This window comes from Pelodiscus sinensis, chromosome 14 (genome assembly GCF_049634645.1).
Source record: "Pelodiscus sinensis isolate JC-2024 chromosome 14, ASM4963464v1, whole genome shotgun sequence".
In the NCBI taxonomy this organism is placed as follows: Eukaryota; Metazoa; Chordata; order Testudines; family Trionychidae; genus Pelodiscus; species Pelodiscus sinensis.
The window spans coordinates 969,344-987,751 of NC_134724.1; the positions used below are offsets into that span (position 1 = coordinate 969,344).

Here is an 18,408-nt window from a genome sequence, read left to right on the forward strand (position 1 = left end):
AAAAATATTTAGAGTAGCACAATATCAGAACACAGCCAAACGCTTCTTGTGCAAATTTTATCTCATTCACCTTTTATCTCATTTCATCTACGACAAGCCTAGATGAAACATTACCATCCAAACATCTACCAGAGTGTGGATAAAGAGGCAATTTGACCTCTAACAAAAAAAATACCTACTTATAAATAAAAAAAGCAATTGAATGTAAATGTTAATGTAGCTTAAAGAATTTTACTTACTTCTCAAGTAAAATTGGGATGTCATATTGGTAGATTGTTCAGGTAAGGAACACGCTGAAGTAAGATTGAAAATATTCTCTTTGCTCTTTAAAAAGAAGTCTACTGTGTCTAGCTGACGGTTCTCCAAGCCAGCCTAAAAAAAGATGCAACCACACCATCATGAATATTCAAAAAAAGATACACTGGAGAATTACTGCTAATATTTTTAATTTAAGTTCAATGAAGATAAAGTGGAAGCACATGGGGCAGAAAGAAAAACAACAAAGCAATTTAGACGTAGTGCCAATTCAGCAATGAATAGTAGACATCTCATCAGGGTACAAAAAATAAAGCTTATTCAAGATCCAGGACTGACCAATCGAACACTTGCTAAAGAACTAATGTAGGTTTTCAGTTCTAAAGGCCCCACATTTTATAAGCCTTCAGGACTTTTAACTAATGTCCTCATCTAAAAAATGGAACTGCAGTCTTGAAAAATTCTATAGAGAAAAGCCATCTGTTTGTTTTGCCAGGCAAGAAAATGTTAACATTGTGCCTAAGCTTATAAATGTTCATGCTGGCTCTGCAAGGTAGAAATGGTAAAAACAAAATTTATAAATAATCTAGAGAAAGGGGTAAACAGTAAGGTGGAAAAATTAGCAGATGATACTAACCTGCTCAAGATATTTAAGACCAAAGCAGACTGTGAAGAGCTTAAAAAGGATCTCACCAAGTGATTGGGCAACAAAATGGCAAATGAAATTTAATGTTGATACATGTAGGCTACGTCTAGACTGGCCCCAAATTCCGGAAAAGGGATGCAAATCAGGTAAGTCAGAATAGGGAAATCCGTGGGGGATTTAAATATCCCCCGCGGATTTAAATAAACATGTCCGCCGCTTTTTTTCCGGCTTGGGGAAAAGCCGGAAAAAAGCATCTAGACTGGCGCGATCCTCCGGAATAAAGCCCTTTTCCAGAGGATCTCTTATTCCTACTTTCAGGTATTTGGGGTCAGTCTAGACGTAGCCGTAAAGTAATGCACATTGGAAAAAATAATCCCACTATACATACAATATGATGGGGTCTAATTTAGCTACAGCTACTCAAAGAGAGAGATCTTGGAGTCACTGTGGATAATTCTCTGAAAACATCCACTCAGTGTACAATGGCAGTCAAAAAAGCAAACTGAATGTTAGGAATCATTAAAAAAGAGATAGTGAGTAAGACAGAAAATATCCTATTGCCTCTATATAAAAGCATGGGACACCCACATTTTGAATACTGCATACAAATGTGGTCGCCTCATCTCAAAAAAGATATATTGGCATTGGAAAAGGTTCAGAAAAGGGCAACAAAAATGATTAGGGGTTTGGAATGGGTCCCATGTGAAGAGAGATTAAAAAAGTGGTCTTTTCAGCTTAGAAAAGAGGAGACTACGGGGGGATATGATAGAGGGCTATAAAACCATGACTGGTCTGGAAAAAGTGAATAAGGAAAAGTTATTTACTTATTACCATAATATAAGAACTAGGGGGTCACCAAATTAAATGAATAGGCAGCAGATTTAAAACAAAGAAAGGGAAGTTTTTCTTCACTCAGCACATTCAACCTCTGGAACTCCTTGCCAGAAGATGGGGTGAAGGCTAGGACTTTAACAGGTTTCAAAAAAGAGCTAGATAGATTTGTGGAGGTTAGGTCCATCAATGGCTATTAGCCAGAATGGGGAGGAATGTGTCCCTGGCCTCTGTTTGTCTAGAAATGGGTGACAGGAGTGGGATCACGTGAGGATTCCCTGTTGTGTTCCCTCCCTCTGGGGTATATGGTATTGGCCACTGTCAGCAGACAGGATACTGGGCTGAATGGACCATTGGTCTGACCCAGTATGGCCATTCTTATGTTCTTAAAAATCTCGTTCTAGCGACTTGTAAAACAAAAGAGATAGTTGTAAAGATGTTGATTTGGCAGAACAGTAAATGCTTTCATGATCAATATTTTTCCATATGCTCTTCCAGGCTCTTGATCAGGAAAAAAAAAATCTCTCTCTACAATATGTTAGCTACATTTCCCTATTTTCTTAGATTTCTAATGTTTGGTTGTTTTTTTTTAATAACTACAATATTCTTGGACTTTCTTTTAACCCTTAAGATACTGATTCACACTCTTACCCTTGACTCAACTTGTTGGGGGTTTTTTGGTTTCTTTGGTTTTTGGACTGGAAAAAACTATTAATGATGAGAGATTAAAATCTGCTTTAAGGGCATACTCTCCTGTTCTATAATAGATAAACGACATTTTACTTTACCTCTAGCGCATGTACAGGAATCGAACATCTTCCCCACCCATTGAGATGACAAAGAGAATCTACAGTGCCAGCACTTCCATGGATTATCAGTCTATTCAAGAATTCCTCTTGAGTTAAACCAAACAGAATCAAGAAGAGTCCATGCTCTAAATAAAAGAACCAAAATTACAGTCAATATAATGTTTAAATGTAATATTATTAAAACTGGACTTTCCATCTGTGATGCCCCTTTATGCCAACTGGCAAAGGATGTATCCAACACACCACTGTCAGAATATGTAGCCAAAGTCCTGTAAGGTCTGATAGAACTGGTGACACAGTCGTCGCAAACCCCATTGTGTGATATGTGTTTGAGTGGTGTAAAGAGAGTTACGTATGTGTGCTGGAAATACATTATTTAATATGTTATGGAAGCGGCTGTTAATCAAGTCTGCCCTAGTCAAAAAAATGTGGATTTACCAGCCTGCACAAATCAAGCCAACAAGCAGATGAGGAAACAGCACGGCTTGATTACAAGCCAAGGACAATGACACACATTTACTTACCTCTAGGGCAGGGGTGGACAAGATGCGGCCTGCGAGCCTGCCAAACCCCTGGATCTGACCTGCAACCACCTTGCCAAGACCCTTAGGCACAGAGCAGCTCACGATGCTTTAAACGGCGAGCTGCTCTCTGCTTTGGATATTGGGGAGGAATGGGGGAGGCTTCATGCACAGCGCCCCTTCCCCTCCCCTCCCCCCAGCAAAATCTCTCCACTCCCACTGGCCAGTTTCTGGCCAATTTTGTTCATCACAAAGGGACCAGCACACTCTGGTCTTGTGAATGAAAGATCCTTCTGCCTGAGAAGCTGGAGATGCGGATAACTTGATGCAAGTGAGAAAGCTGCTTAATCCTAACCCTTGTTAAGATGCAAGTGAGCTTTTGTTTTGTTTGTAACTAGACTAGGGATGTGAATGTTTAACCAGATAACCAGTAAGCCTCTCCCTTTATGGGTGAGACTTACCAGTTAAGATTAACTGGTGGGACTGGAGCAGCTCCTCATCTGCTATAGGCAGGGGCTGCACTGCAGATACGGGCTGTTTCAGCTAGGATGGCTGGGGGAGGGCAGGTTACCACAGCTGGCCTGCAGACACACCCTCCACTACCTGCCCTCCCCTTTAATTGGTTAAACAATATATTCAACCAGTTAACCAATTAAACAGGATTTTTCATCCTTAAACTAGGGATGTTAAATTGCATTTAATCAGCTAATCACAGTCAATGGAATTTCCATCGACTAATTGATTAATCGATAAGGGGGGAAACTGCAGAGGCTCAGGGGGGTTAGCTCCCAGCCCCAGGAGATAACTCTGCTGCAGCTCTGCCTTTTAAATGTAGTAAGAGCTGCTGCAATTTCAGATACTTGCAAGACAATCAAGTGTGCCGTTCCTGAATGAAACCCCCATGTCCAAGCATAGCAAAGAAATCAGTCATAAAAGTCCTTATCCTCTAAACCAGATGATTACATGTGCTCATGTCCCACAGAAGCCGAGAATACAAGAAGGTCGTTAGAGTCAGAGAATCAAGTAACACTGCAGGATAGGGATGTTAGCATGTCGTCATTCACACAATTAACTGATAAGCCTGGATTTACCAGTTAATCCTAACTTCTATCAGATCTAAAGATTAGGCTGAGGGGGGCGGGGCGCAGCAGTGCAGGAGGAGGCAGGCGGCTCTGCAGGAGCCTGTTACACACATAGAGCCAGCTTCGGGCATGTAGCAGCTCCTGCCCGCCCCCTCACGCCTCGCACTACTGCCTCTCCATCAGAAGCAGCAGCGCAGGGTGGGGGGGAGAGGAAGAGCCAATATGCGTAGGGAGCCAGCTTTCAGGCCGGCTCCCTGTGTGTAACAGGTTTCCACGGAACTGCCTGCCCCCTGCCGCACTGCTGCAAGGCAGCAGCGTGAGGGTGGGGTGTGGTGACTCTACGGGAGCTGGTGCTTGTGCGGAGCCAGCTCCCTTCTGTCCCCGCCGAACTGCTGCCTCTGAGAGGCAGTGGGGTAGGGAGGGGGCAGGCGGCTCCACAGGAGCCCATTATATGCAGGAAGCCAGCTTGAAAGTCAAATTCAGGAATCCAAAACATAAGATTCACCCTCAGATAACTAGTTTGTTGAACGTATTCTTTTAATACCGATGTGCATTATATTAAGAATATCAACTAGTACGCAGATTCAAGTTTCATAATGAAGATTGATGGAGCAAGGAACTCAATAAGGAATTTGCAGGTGTGACTTATGAGGAAAGCATGAGCCAGCTTGCCTGTGCGGAAACTACAATAAGCCCATTCCTAGATCAAGAGAGGCTGCCACTTGCTCTCTTTGCAGCTGAACTAAAAACACCCAAGCTGCCAGTGAGAATGTAAGGAGAAATATGGGGGAAACAAAGTGGCCAAAAAAGAAAAATGCACTGAACAGAAAGACCCCAAACTGCTTCAGATTTAGGGTTACAGGCCACGAGGAAGGACCCATATTTATGGGCCGAACTCTGACTTCAAGTATAGCATACACAACTCCCAGTGGAGTTTATGTGAGATGCAAATACCTAACTCAAGGTGGGATTTGGCACTAAACTTTTAATGAAGCTCTCACTTAATACAAGACATACGATGAATCGCTATCTTTGAAACGTAATGTTCCAAGTGGCAAGGTTTAAAATAAAGCACAGATTTACCAAATGTATCAGTACATCTTATCTAAACCCTGAAAATAAAATTGAATGGTTACAGATTTTTCTATACAATGTAATTAGTCACCATGACTGGTGAAATCATACTAAATCAGTATGTCAAAAATTACTAACTACACACTAATTTGTTTAATTTACATATACTGAAATTCTGTTAAAAACAGGGCCACAAAGCTAAGGTAGAGTCCTACATGACACTCACCCTCTGTAGAAAAGCAATATGAATTGGGAGAATCATATTAGGTAGACAGAGGAAGCAGACTGTCAATACAGACCAAAGACTTCATCATATTAGGTAAAACCAAAAATCTCACCTGTCAAAATGACACACAGCTGCTCCTTTCCACTGCAATCCACATAAGTACAGTTTTTGCCCATACAATAATATGTCACATCTTGCGTCTCTAAGTCCCACAGAGCAACAGTCAATCCTTTGTCACCCGCTGACAATGCAAACAGTGCACTAAATCCTGTCACAGATTTACACTCAAGTGTCATCATGTCTTCTACTCCCCCTGGATGGATTTTTGTCCATTGTCTTCCTGCATCACTGATCTTTGCATAATCTTTCTTTGCTGATTCGGAAAGGATGTAGACAATGTCTTGTGGAATGGAGGACAAGATCTTCTCTGACGTCTCACTGATTTTAGAATCAAACTGTTCAAGGTGGGGAAGATAGTGGTACCAAGGTAAGCAAACATTAGATATCAAATTGGAAGAGTCAGGTGTCTTTGATGTGTTAGATAATGAGGACAAGTGTGCTTTCCATGACCTGGCAAGAGAGAAAAACTTACAACCACCAAAATCACAATAATGAAAGTCATTTACAGGCTTCAATTTTAAAAGGTTACTTTGACCAAAAGCCAAAATGTAAATCAAGATTTATGGACAACATTTAAAATCCTGCGCTCTAGCTTCAAAATGCTAGCAAGGTAATTCTATCTAAAATTATTTTAATACTGAGTATTTATTTGGTGCAACTGAGTTGTTTGCTTACAGCTAGCTCCATTAAATCATACATTTCACTAAGTTCAGTACAGCCATTCCCCGACTTACGACCATCTGCACTTACGACCAACCTCGTGGCAGCACGTTGTGTTTGTGTGTCTGCGGTCAGGCAGCATGTTTACATTTCATTCCCTCACAGTGTTTTCAGTGTTTGCTTGTGGCCATCATGTCCAGTAAAAGAAAAAGGGCTAGTGATAAGGGTGGTGAGAAAAGAAAGAGAAAAACAATTGATTTGGAACAGAAAATAGCGATAATGAGACAATATGAAGGGGGTCAAACAGTGTCCTTCATGTCGCGTAAGTTAGGGCTATCGAAATCCACTATCAGCACCATTATAAAGGACAGCGATCGCATTCGTGAAGCACTGAAAGGGTCTGCTCCTATGAAATAAAAAATTCTAACAAAGCAAAGAGCAGGTCCCATCCTGGAAATGGAAAAACTCTTAGTGCTTTGGATGGAAGACCAAATTAAAAAACGCACGCCATTAAGTCTCATGAAGATACAAGCTAAGGCTCGTAGTCTTTTTGAAGACTTAAAGAAAAAGGAGGGGTATGACTATGACCAAACTTTCACTGCCAGTCACGGTTGGTTCAACCGTTTCAAGATGCGTGCAAACCTTCATAATGTGAAATTAAGTGGGGAGGCAGCCAGTGCTGATTCGAAAGCAGCAGAACCTTTCATAGAAGAACTGGATAAGCTGATAAAAGAGGGAAATTATTTTCCAGAACAGATCTTTAACGTTGATGAGACAGGTCTCTTTTGGAAGAAAATGCCCGAACGTACCTACATACGTAAGGAAGCAAAAACTATGCCTGGTTATAAGGCTTTCAAAGATCGTCTAACAGTCTTCTTAGGAGGCAATTTTTCTGGGTATAAATTGAAACCCCTCTTGATTTATCGCTCTGAAAACCCTAGAGCCTTCAAGAATATCAGCAAGGCTACTTTACCAGTCCATTATCGTGCTAATAAAAAAGCCTGGATGACGCTTGCACTTTTTGAAGATTGGTTCATGAACTGCTTCATCCCTGAAGTCAAGTCATATTTTCTGGAGAAAGGAATTCCTTTCCAAATTTTGCTTATTTTGGATAATGCTCCAGGTCACCTTCAATACCTAAATGACTTACATTCCGACATTAAAGTGGTGTTTCTGCCTCCCAACACCACATCTAGTCTCCAACCCATGGACCAGAGAGCCTGTGGGAGAAAAATCAAATAACTCCAATTGTGTCTAAGGGGGAACTGTACAGGAATCAAAACTCTCTAAAAGAAAACTGCTGTAAGGGTTAAAAGTTTTCCAGGCCTCTCTCCCTGTAACAGAGAGAAATCATCTTAACTCTAATCAAGACCCTTACAATGCCTCATACCTCAACTTCATGAAGACTCCTAGTCTGTCACAATTTGACATGTAAACCCTTATCTTTGTCACAGTTTGCCTTGTGGGCTCCTCACTCAGGTTCTCATGTGCCTTTGTACTGTAAAACTTACTTCTAGCATACTTGGTGTAAACAGAAACCTCTCAAAGTACTTCTGCTGAGACTTTGATATGTTAAAGAAAACAATCAACAACTAAACTGTCTGAGCATACTGTATAAAGGATCCCTGAACCTGTCTCTCAGGGCTGCTGCTGCTCTCACTCTGGTAGCTGTCAGCCTGCATGCATGCATAATAAAGTTTTCCTTCTAGATTTCTCTCCTGCCTCACTGCTTTGACCTCCAGCCTCAGACCTTTCTGGGGACTCTGTACCCCAGGGGAGCGAGATTTCCCGAACAAGCCATAAGCTGCTTTCAAAGCATATTATCTTCGCAACACATTTGCAAAGGCAGTAGCTGCACAGAATGCGGAAACGGCAAAACATTACATGCATTTTGGAAGGACTACAACATTCTGCATTGCATAAGGAACATTGCTGCAGGGTGGGAAGAAGTCACTCCGCAATGTATGAATGGCATATGAAAGAAAATCCTAAAAAGATTTGTGAACGGTTTCAAAGGCTTTGAAAAAGAAAAGGCACTGGGAGACATTTCTAATAACATTGTACAGCTGGCGAAAGAAGTGGATCTGGAAATGGATAATGAAGACCTACACCAACTGGTTGAGGATGTTGGGGATGAGCTGAGCAATGAAGATTTAATGCAGCTCAAGGCGGAGAGGGTAGCAGAGGAAGACAGACAAACAGCCCAAGAAGAAGCAGCAGCAGCAGCCCCCAAAAACTTTGTGATGAAAGAAATGGCTGCAGCTTTTAGCAAAATAAATGAAGGAATGCAAATGTTTGAAAAAAATGGACCCTAATGTTGCAAGATTCTCAAAGGTGGATCGTTTAATTCAGGACGCCCTGGTTTGCTATAAGGAAATTTATAACGAGAAGAAAAAACAAACTGTCCAGTCCAAATTGGATATTTTTTTAAAGAAAGCCCCCAGCAGTGCTGCCTCCCATACTGAACCAATGCCTTCGACAAGCAAAGGAATTGCTGAAATAAAATCTGTTGATGATATTCTTACTGTCGTTTTTTACTCCTCAGATTCCTCATCTAATTAATTCAATTCACATTACTGTATTTAAATTACTGCATTGTGTTTTATATTTCATGTTCATGTTTGTTAAATAAAGTTTGCTGTTGCTGCAGTACTGTTGTTTTTTTCGTGTGTTTCTATTTTTCGTTGTTGATTACTGTGTTGTTGGTGCTTGGTTACGCTTCGAGTGCTTCATATGGGATATTTCTGACTTATGAACAAATCGAGTTACGACCAGCTATTCAGAACATAACCTGTGCGTAAATCGGGGAACGGCTGTACTGGCTTTTATATTTATTTAATGTTCTCAAAACTACTAAAGGGCTTTGTGGGTGGTTTTGGTAAATAAAACATTCATTGAATCAACAAAGAGAACTATTTTGACTATATAAAGCTGTTAAAAGCTTTAGATTTAAGAAGCTAGTAAAGTTTTGAAGACTGGGAGTGGTCTGATTAGAAACGAGATGCCTACAAGAGAGATGACATGAATGGTATGGAGAATGTGCATAGGGACACGTTATTTATCTTTGCATAGAATACAAGAATTGAAGTCACCAGATGGAATGAATAGGCAACAGGTTTAAAACAAACGATTTCTTTCACACAATGCACAGACAACCTGTGAAATTCATTGCCATGGGATGCTGTGAAGAGCAAATGTATAACTGGATTAAAAAAAAAGTTGCTGGAAGATAGGTCCATCAATGGCTATTAGCCAGGCAGGGATGCCACTCTACATTCCAGGTATTCCTAAATCTCTCACCGCCATAAACTGGGACTGGATGAAAGAGAATAGATCACTCAGTTATTACCCTGTATTGTTCATTACCTCTGAAGCATCTAGCACTAGCCCGTTGGAAGACACAATACTGGTCTAAGTGGTCTGACAGGTCTGCTCCCAAGGATCCAGCATGTAACCTGCGGTGCAGGATGGGGGGGGGGAAAGGCCCACCATGGACTGGGGCTGCTCCAGCCGGGTGGACAAAGCAGCCCCTGCCTGTGGTGGGCCCCAGAGGGCTGGAGCAGCTCTCAGGCCAGAGCAAGCTGGAAGCTGCTTCAGCCCCTACCAGTTAACCATAATGGGTAAGCCTCACACATTAATGAAGAGGCTTATCAGTTAAACCATTTACATCCCTGCACCACAAACAGATTAATGTACAGATGGCAACAACTTTATACAACGGTTTAGAAGCTTAACAGAAATCCATCAAAAGGCACAGTGTCATAAATTATCAAATACACAGACAGAGCCATATGAGGAATCAGCTTTGCCAGTTATTCATTGCTGTGGGTAAAGTGTTCACAGGTTTTTCCTAACGCTTCTCAGGTCCTCTGAGATACATTCCATGCCTTCCCAGGTTGGTCTGCCCTCCCAGTTTGAGGGCCTCTGACCTAGATTATGATGCAACAGGAACTCTAACAGCTTTATATTTACATACCTATCTGTCTGGAAAGAAAACCTCAGAAATTTCATGCTGCAGTCAGAGCTAGCAAGATCATCCTCATCAACTCCTTCCAGTCGTGTCACAGGAAGATTTTCAAAATATTTCTTACAAAATAAATGCCCAGGGAATTCTCTGTAAATAGAAATATTAAGAATAATTCAAATCACACCATCTCCAAAACTTCTTAATGAACATTTTTAAATTACATATGTTCATATTTATTCTAAAAAGACACAAAATTATTCTGATGAAAAACTGGAAGTTAAAATTGCAGAGAAGTGGTTCTCTCTCTAAACTAACAGCATTCTCTATAAATGTATTAATGTAATACAAACACAATGTATGGTTCTGCAATCCTCTTTCAACTAAGCAAGCCTTTCAAGATCAAATCTCCAGTCAACAGTTACTGCTAAGCAATTCCAATAAAACAATATAGTTCTCTGAAAACTTCCACAGTTTGCAGTGGCTATCAAAAAGGCAAATAGGATGTTAGGAATTATTAAGAAAGGGATAGAAAATAAGACACAGAATATCTTACTGCCCCTGTATAAAACTATGGTACGCCCACATCTTGACTACTGTGTTCAGATGTGGTCTCCTCACCTCAAAAAAGATATTTTAGCCTTAGAAAAGGTTCAGAAACGGGCAACTAAAATGATTAGGGGTTTGGAATGGGTCCCATATGAAGAGAGGTTAAAGCGACTGAGGCTTTTCAGTTTAGAAAAGAGGAGACTGAGGGGGGATATGATAGAGGTCTATAAAATCATGAGTGGTGTGGAGAGGGTGAATAAAGAAAAGTTATTTATTAGTTCCCATAATAGAAAAAATAGAGGACACCAAATGAAATTAATGGGTAGCAGGTTTAAAACTAATAAAAGAAAGTTCTTCTTCACACAGCGCATAGTCAACCTGTGGAACTCCTTGCCAGAGGAGGCTGTGAAGGCTAGGACTATAACAGAGTTTAAAGAGAAGCTAGATAATTTCATGGAGGTTAGGTCCATAAAAGGCTATTAGCCAGGGGATAGAAATGGTGTCCCTGGGCCTCTGTTTGTCAGAGGCTGGAGATGGATGGCAGGAGACAAATCGCTTGATCATTGTCTTCGGTCCACCCTCTCTGGGGTACCTGGTGCTGGCCACTGTCGGCAGACAGGCTACTGAGCTAGATGGACCTTTGGTCTGACCCAATACGGCCATTCTTATGTTATTTAACACCTGCACAGACTTCAAGGAGTGGCTACTACACAATGCTATCACAATATACCTGTTGCCTCCTACAGCAATGGTACCAAAGACTATTCTTCTGCTTGCCCAAATAGAAGAACGCATATTGAAGAAAACTCATTTTCAAAATCTGAAGAAACGTGATTCTTTAATATATCTCAGGCCCAGTCCTGCCCAAATGGACACTGATGAGAATTTGGCTTCTAATGTCAACAGGCGCAAGACTGGCAAAAATTTAAAATTAACTGGTCTCATAAAAATGCATTTAAAATTCTGCAGCAAACCTACCTGAAATACAAATTTAGATCAATAGAAATGGCACAATTGGAGGAATTAACGATCACAGCAACATTGAGATCATGTGACACCTTTATCGAAGTGAGGGGAGACATGCCGGTTGAAGTCTTGTTCTCATCCTGCACATATGCTCGGAAGAGTGCAATGTCAACATCTGCGAGATGCGCGCCATCTATTGTATCAAATATGTCTGTATGGCAACGTCAAAGAAAGCGACAAGTTTCAAATTGTCCAGTAAGGAAAAAAACACATAACAAAACATGACAGTGAATTTATTTTACTTTGTTTCCCAAGGCAGGTGTGGATGTAGATAGTCTTCAAGTTCTTGCACAGTGAGGTATTAAGAATTAATCATCTATGTATTATCTTTCGTAGTAGCACTAAGGCCCATTCAGGATCAGAACTCCATTGAGTTAGGTGCTGTACAAATACCAAGTAGAACATGGGCCCTGCCTCATCAAAAACTAACCGTCCAATTTGATTAAAAAATTCTATGCTGATAGAGTACATATTGAACAATATCCGCATTCCCTGATGCCCCAAACTTCACTCTTAGACAATATAGGTTTTTGATTTATAAATGCAAAACTGTGCAATGTAGAGTTTTAATTAACAAAGAGTAGAGAAGAAGAGAAGAGGTCTTTTTTAAATGATGACTACAAATTGCAAGGTAGTTGGAATAACAGTTTTAGACTGAGTGAACTGAAGCTGAAGTAAAACAATCTGTAAGACTAGTAATTAACATTATAAATACTGGAGAATTGATGACAGGATGCTTGAAAAATATTCACAAGCAATTGTTTTGGATGCAGCTGTTATCTGTTTTTGAATTCTAGATAAGAGCATGGAGTAGAAGCATTAACAAGACAGCCTCCAAAAATGATGCAACAGACTCCAGTCTCATGTGAGAACTTGTACCACTGGTCATGGCCTGCTATTTAGCGGGACAACAGGCTACAGAATTTGATCAGATTTCAATGACCTCATATAGTTGTCTTAGAAAATACAACCTATAAATTGCTTTGAAGAGATCTTCTGAAATTGTTAGAATAAATCTATAAAACCATTAGGAATGTAATTAAAAGCAATTAAAATCTGAATAGTTATTTAAAATCCCTGGGCTTCTCTTCACATTTTTTGGCAATTGCTTATTCCCAGACACAGTTAAAAAAACAAAGTAGTGGGATTATTACACAATATAAGAAAAATTAGCTGGAACAGAGATAACTGAACAGTCTGTGAAGCAAATGGCTATCATCCTGCTCACAAGACCAAAAAGTTAGCAGCTACAGGCTGTGTCTAGACTGGTCAGTTTTTCGGAAAATCAGCCGCTTTTCCAGAAAAACTTGCCAGCTGTCTACACTGGCCACTTGAATTTCCGCAAAAGCACTGACGATCTCATGTAAGATTGTCAGTGCTTTTGCGGAAATACTATGCTGCTGCCGTTCGGGCAAAAGTCTTTTTCCGAAAAACTTTTGCGCAAAAGGGCCAGTGTAGACAACAGAGATTTGTTTTCTGCAAAAAAGCCCTGATCGCAAAAATGGCGATCGGGGCTTTTTTGCGGAAAAGCACGTCTAGATTGGCCACGGACGCTTTTCCGCAAAAAGTGCTTTTGCGGAAAAGCGTCCTGCCAATCTAGACGCTCTTTTCCGAAAATGCTTTTAATGGAAAACTTTTCCATTAAAAGCATTTCCAGAAAATCATGCCAGTGTAGACGTAGCCCCAGTGTAATAATGAATCTCCGTAGGTCTGGTGAGATCAGTATTGGGACCTTTAGTTCAGCTTCTCACACTGCAATGATGAGCACTGAACTATGCTATTATATGGACTAGATGGATAAAATAACTTCAAAATAGCAAGGCCTGAATTTCCTTCACAAAAATTGTATTTAATTCTGAAAGGATTTTAAGAAATATTTTCCCCTGATATCCACATTTTTTTCTTCAGAATATGATTTTACTTCTCCTGATCAACTATATTTGGAAACAGTCTCCATTGCAAAGGATACATATCCTGCCAGAATTATCCAACAAAAATAAAACCCCTCTACAAAAGTTCACATCTGTTATTCTTTCCAAAGCTTGTGGAGACAAGTCAAGGACAAAGCAGTCAGGTGCCTCTACTTCCGTATCTTCTTCAGGAAAATCAAGGTGCACAAGAATAAAGTGATTCAGCAGTAGTAAAGATGAGCTCTTTTTAAATGACAGAATCCTCAGAGATGATACTGAAGGAACACCTGTAAAATTATTTTTAAATAATCAGTGTTTACATATCCAAAATGATAGTTTGTTTGGTGAGACACTTTATTAAGATTATTATTTAAATTCAGTGGCCAAGCCTTTTGATCAAACTAGGTGCCAAGATCACTGAGGTCAGAACAGTTCCAAGAATAGCATTAATATGTTTAATCAATTTCTGTTGCACAAAGGCAACAGGATAAACACAAACAACATTTTGGTAAGCACTATAAATACTAATTTTGAAAATAAGATACTTCAGCAAGATGACTTTAGCTCAGGGGATATTAAATGTATTTAATACATCAAAGCCCGGATCTTGCAAAATGTACATGTGTTTAACTTTATACAAGGACTTCAACAGGCTAGTCACAGTAGTGTGTAAAGCTAAGTATATGCTTAAGACTCTGCAGGATTGGAGAGTATAGTCTCAACTATAACATTTTCTGACATTCATCTGACTAGGTGCAGTGCATGCCCATCTGTAATATTTATATCATAGCCATTCCGAAAATCCATTAGCATTTCAGATGAGAAAGTACATGCCTCATCAACACAGGCAGTCCCAAACCCACAACATTAAAAACTTCAGAGGGGTATCCGAATTAGTCTGTAACTAGAAAAACTTTAAAAACGACAAATAGTAGTTTAGTAGCACCTTAAAGACTAACAAAACATGTAGATGGTATCATGAGCTTTCGTGGGCAAAACCCACTTCTTCAGATGACTGGAGTATTAAAAGTTCAGATCCAAGAATAAATAAGGGAAGGGGGGAGGGAGGAGGAAAAAAAAAAGGAGAAAAAGGAATGTGAATAGATTATCTTTTTTCTCCTCCTCCCCTTATATATTCTTGGATCTGGACTTCCAACACTCCGGTCATCTGAAGAAGTGGGTTATACCCACAAAAGCTCATGATACCATCTACATGTTTTGTTAGTCTTTAAGGTGCTACTAGACTATTTGTTGTTTTTTAAATGACAGCATAAAATATTTTACACCTTACTAAGGCCTAATCCTGCAGCCCATTCACATGTTAATAGTCGTTGAAAAATTTGGACTAGGTATGTTAGCAATCAGCTATTGATGTAAACATGTAGCCGCTGGAAATGTTAGCGGCTACACATTTATACGCAAGGGGTGGACAGGTGGAAGCTGGTGCTTGCAGGGGGAGCCAGCTTAAACACTGGCTCCCCGCAAGCATTGGCTCCTGTCTGCCCCACCCCCACTGCCTCTGAAAAAGAGACAGCAGCATGGGGGGGGGGGAGGAAGACAGCCCCACAGGAGCCAATATGCATGAGGAGCCAGTTTGAAAGCTGCTTCCCGCACCTGTCCCCCCATACTGCTGCCTCTCTATCAGAGGCAGCAGCATTGGAAGACGGGGGGAAAAGGGGTATACAGCTCTGCAGGAGCCAGTGCTCGTGAAAGGCAGCAAGGGGGACAGGCAGTTTCATGGATCTCTCTGTGCATGCCAGCTCCCGCCTGCCTCCTACCCATTGTCTCTGTGGAAGGCAGCAGGAGGTGGGTGGGGAGGGAAGGAGCAGGCGGTGCCACAGAGCCAGTATGTGCAGGGAGCTGTATTAAAAGCTTATCCCCGCCCCCTTGCTGCCTCTGTGGGAGGCAGTGTGGGGGAAAGGGGAGGGAGAGATGGATCCACGGAGCCAGCACATGTGGAAAGCCATCCTAAAACTGGCTTCCACCTCCCTCCCTGCCTTGCAACTTCTATATCAGAGGCAGCAAGAGGAAGTGTGCGTGTACTCGACAGGAGTAAACGCTAGGCCCAGGCATATCGGTTAATTGTGTAGTCGACTATCCGTTGACATCCCTAATTTGGACTATAATCTCCAAAGAGTAAATATATAGAATATACATTGAATGTACTCACTAATATTTTTAACTTCCAGAAGTTTTTTAAGTGTTTCTTCATTCAAACTGTACAAGGCAGTTGTGTCAGATTTTCCATCCTCTCCCTTGAGTGCATAGACAAACAGTTCATTGTTTTTACTAAGAGCCAGTAGTTTTGACTTGTCTCGTTGTGGATCATTATTTTCTGCATCCTCCCATATGAAGCTATATTTAATAAAAATACTTAATGTTACATTTATTCACATTATTCTCTTTTCAACTTCAAGTCGATTCCAAAGTTCAGAAAACATACCAAAGCAGTTTGAAAATATCCAGCGTGGTGTTTTATTCAGGGGCATACCACAGTGAGTCTGAGTGGGCCGTGGCTCACCCACTTTGCACCCAGGCCCACCCGCCTGCAGCCTGCCCAATGCTCCAACCAGGAAGTGGGATCGGAGCACAAGGGCTTACCTGGCTCCACCCGGCAAGACAGCCAGGGAATAAGGCTGGGGCACTACAGCTTACCGTGCTTGACTCCCATCCCTTCTGTCCTGCTCCCCCCATTCTTGCCCATCTACCCAAAGTCAGGGCCCAACCAACTGGGCCCTTCTGTCTACACCACTGTAACTCACACATGCACAAAATGGGGACATGGAGAGAACACTAATGAAGTATACTATAATGCAAAATGCTATCAAACGTCCAAACTAAACACTAAAAAGGAAAAATATTTTCTTGCTCTTATCTATTTTACTTAGAGTGATCATAAGTGTTACTTGTAACAATAGGCACACCACTTTTAAAGCATAATGCGATTTTTAAGCTGACAGCAATGCTTCAATTTTCAGGCAGTTTGTGTTACAAGCTAGAGGAGACTCCTCTTCTTCAGAAAGGTGGGTGAAATATCTTACTGGACCAACTTCTATTGGTAAGAGAAAAGCTTTCAAGCTGCTACACAGTGACAGAGAGCTCTTCTTCTGGTCCGCGAAAAGTTCTTCCAGGGTCACAGCAAAATGCAAGGTGGAACAGGTAGTTTAGCAATAAATAGCTAGCGCATATTGGAAAGGGCAATTCTAAGTAGACTGGCCGGCTAGCATCTCTGCCGTCAGAGATCAGAGAGTGGGTTAGGCGACACAAAGAAACATTAGAGATGTTAAAAACGGGTAATTGTGTCACCATGTAACAGCTGAAAAACTCAGCAGTTACACACACCCACGGTGGCATCCAGTTCCCTGGCAGCTGGGGCACACCAGAAACCGGCTTTTAAGCCGGCTCCTGGCACATACTGGCTCCCGCCTGCTGGCCCCGCTCGCAGGGAGCCAGCTGCCACCCAGCACAGGTACCTCTGATACAGAGACAGCAGCGCAGGGTGGCACCTGGCTCCCTAGGACCAGGGTGGGAGCCCGTGAGGAACGGTGAACGTGAACTGCCCCGCTCGGGCCCAGCATGGGACACGGCCAGCCTGCCCCGTCAGCCTCGTCAGCACCAGGAACCGACTGACAGCCCCCCCCCGGAACCGACTGGCAGCCCCCCCCCCAGAAACCGACTGACAGCCCCCCCCGGAACCGACTGGCAGCCCCCCCCCCAGAAACCGACTGACAGCCCCCCCCAGGAACCGACTGGCAGGATCCCCCCCCGAAACCGACTGACAGCCCCCCCCCCGGAACCGACTGGCAGGATCCACCCCCCCCCCGAACCGACTGGCAGGATCCCCCCCCGGGCCGCGCAGCTCCCGCCGCCCCAGGTGCCAAGGGCAGCCCCACTCGCGCCACCAGCGCCCCACGGCCCCCCCGCCACTTACTCCGCCCACGGCCCCGGCAGGGCGCTGGTGCGGGCCCGGCCGGCTCTGCCCGCGGCCAGGGCCCGGAGCTGGAGGCCCCCGGAGCGCAGCAGCGTCCCCAGGGCGCCCTGCGCCCCGCTGAGCCTGGCCCGCGCGGGGACCCCCGGGGGGCTCCCGGCCTCCTGCGCGAGCGGCACCAGCAGCACCCGCAGCTCCCCCGCCATCCTGCGGGGGGCAGCCCGCGCCCCTCACACCCGACTTCCGGCTTCGGCGCCCGCGACTTCCGGCCAGCTGACCCACGCGTCTCGCTTGGCCTGAGGAGACCCGGAAATCTCCCTCTCCGCTTTAGGAAGCGGGCATTCTACTGAGACTACAACTCCCAGAACGCCTTGCGGCAAAGACTAGCGGCGCGTGTGGCCAGAGGGAGTAATGCATGCTGGGATTTGTAGGCTCGGTGCGTGCTGGTTTTACAGCGCAACCAAGGCGCATCTCATGGAATTGGTCTCTAGATGGGACCAAGTCATACTGAGAGCTGTGTCTGCTCAGTCCACAAGGGATCAAAGGAGAGGTTTGCTAGCTAGTCCATGTTGCATGGTCCATTTTGTGTTGTGACCTCTGTTTTCAATGGGCTCCCAACCTCAGATTCAACCTTTTGTCACTGAGTTTGGGGACATATTTGAGCAGGCAATTGGGACTCAAAGAGTTTAGGAGTCTAGAACCTGGACCAAACCTTAACCCACCATAGCTCCCATTGTCCAACCATCCATATCTGTTAGTCTGTAAGAACATGTCAACACTAGGAAATTATTTTGAAATAACCTATTT

General features: G+C 42.8%; 1 protein-coding gene across 2 annotated transcripts in view; it reads right to left on the reverse strand.

Annotated features, from left to right (window-relative positions):
- Positions 1-17,869, reverse strand: part of SPG11 (SPG11 vesicle trafficking associated, spatacsin) — a 68,965-nt gene extending 51,096 nt beyond the window's left edge. The window contains exons 1-8 of one of the 2 annotated variants that reach the window (XM_075896796.1): positions 17,605-17,869; positions 15,844-16,028; positions 13,733-13,960; positions 11,716-11,914; positions 10,201-10,338; positions 5,557-6,014; positions 2,521-2,666; positions 240-372 (exon numbers count right to left, since the gene is read on the reverse strand). In XM_075896796.1, coding sequence (XP_075752911.1) covers positions 240-372; positions 2,521-2,666; positions 5,557-6,014; positions 10,201-10,338; positions 11,716-11,914; positions 13,733-13,960; positions 15,844-16,028; positions 17,605-17,807 — 1,690 coding nt within the window. In that variant the 5' untranslated portion in view covers positions 17,808-17,869. The remainder of the gene's footprint in view (positions 1-239; positions 373-2,520; positions 2,667-5,556; positions 6,015-10,200; positions 10,339-11,715; positions 11,915-13,732; positions 13,961-15,843; positions 16,029-17,604) is intronic. The other variant, XM_075896795.1, reaches the window with a different exon arrangement.
- Between the last annotated feature and the right edge of the window lie 539 nt (positions 17,870-18,408).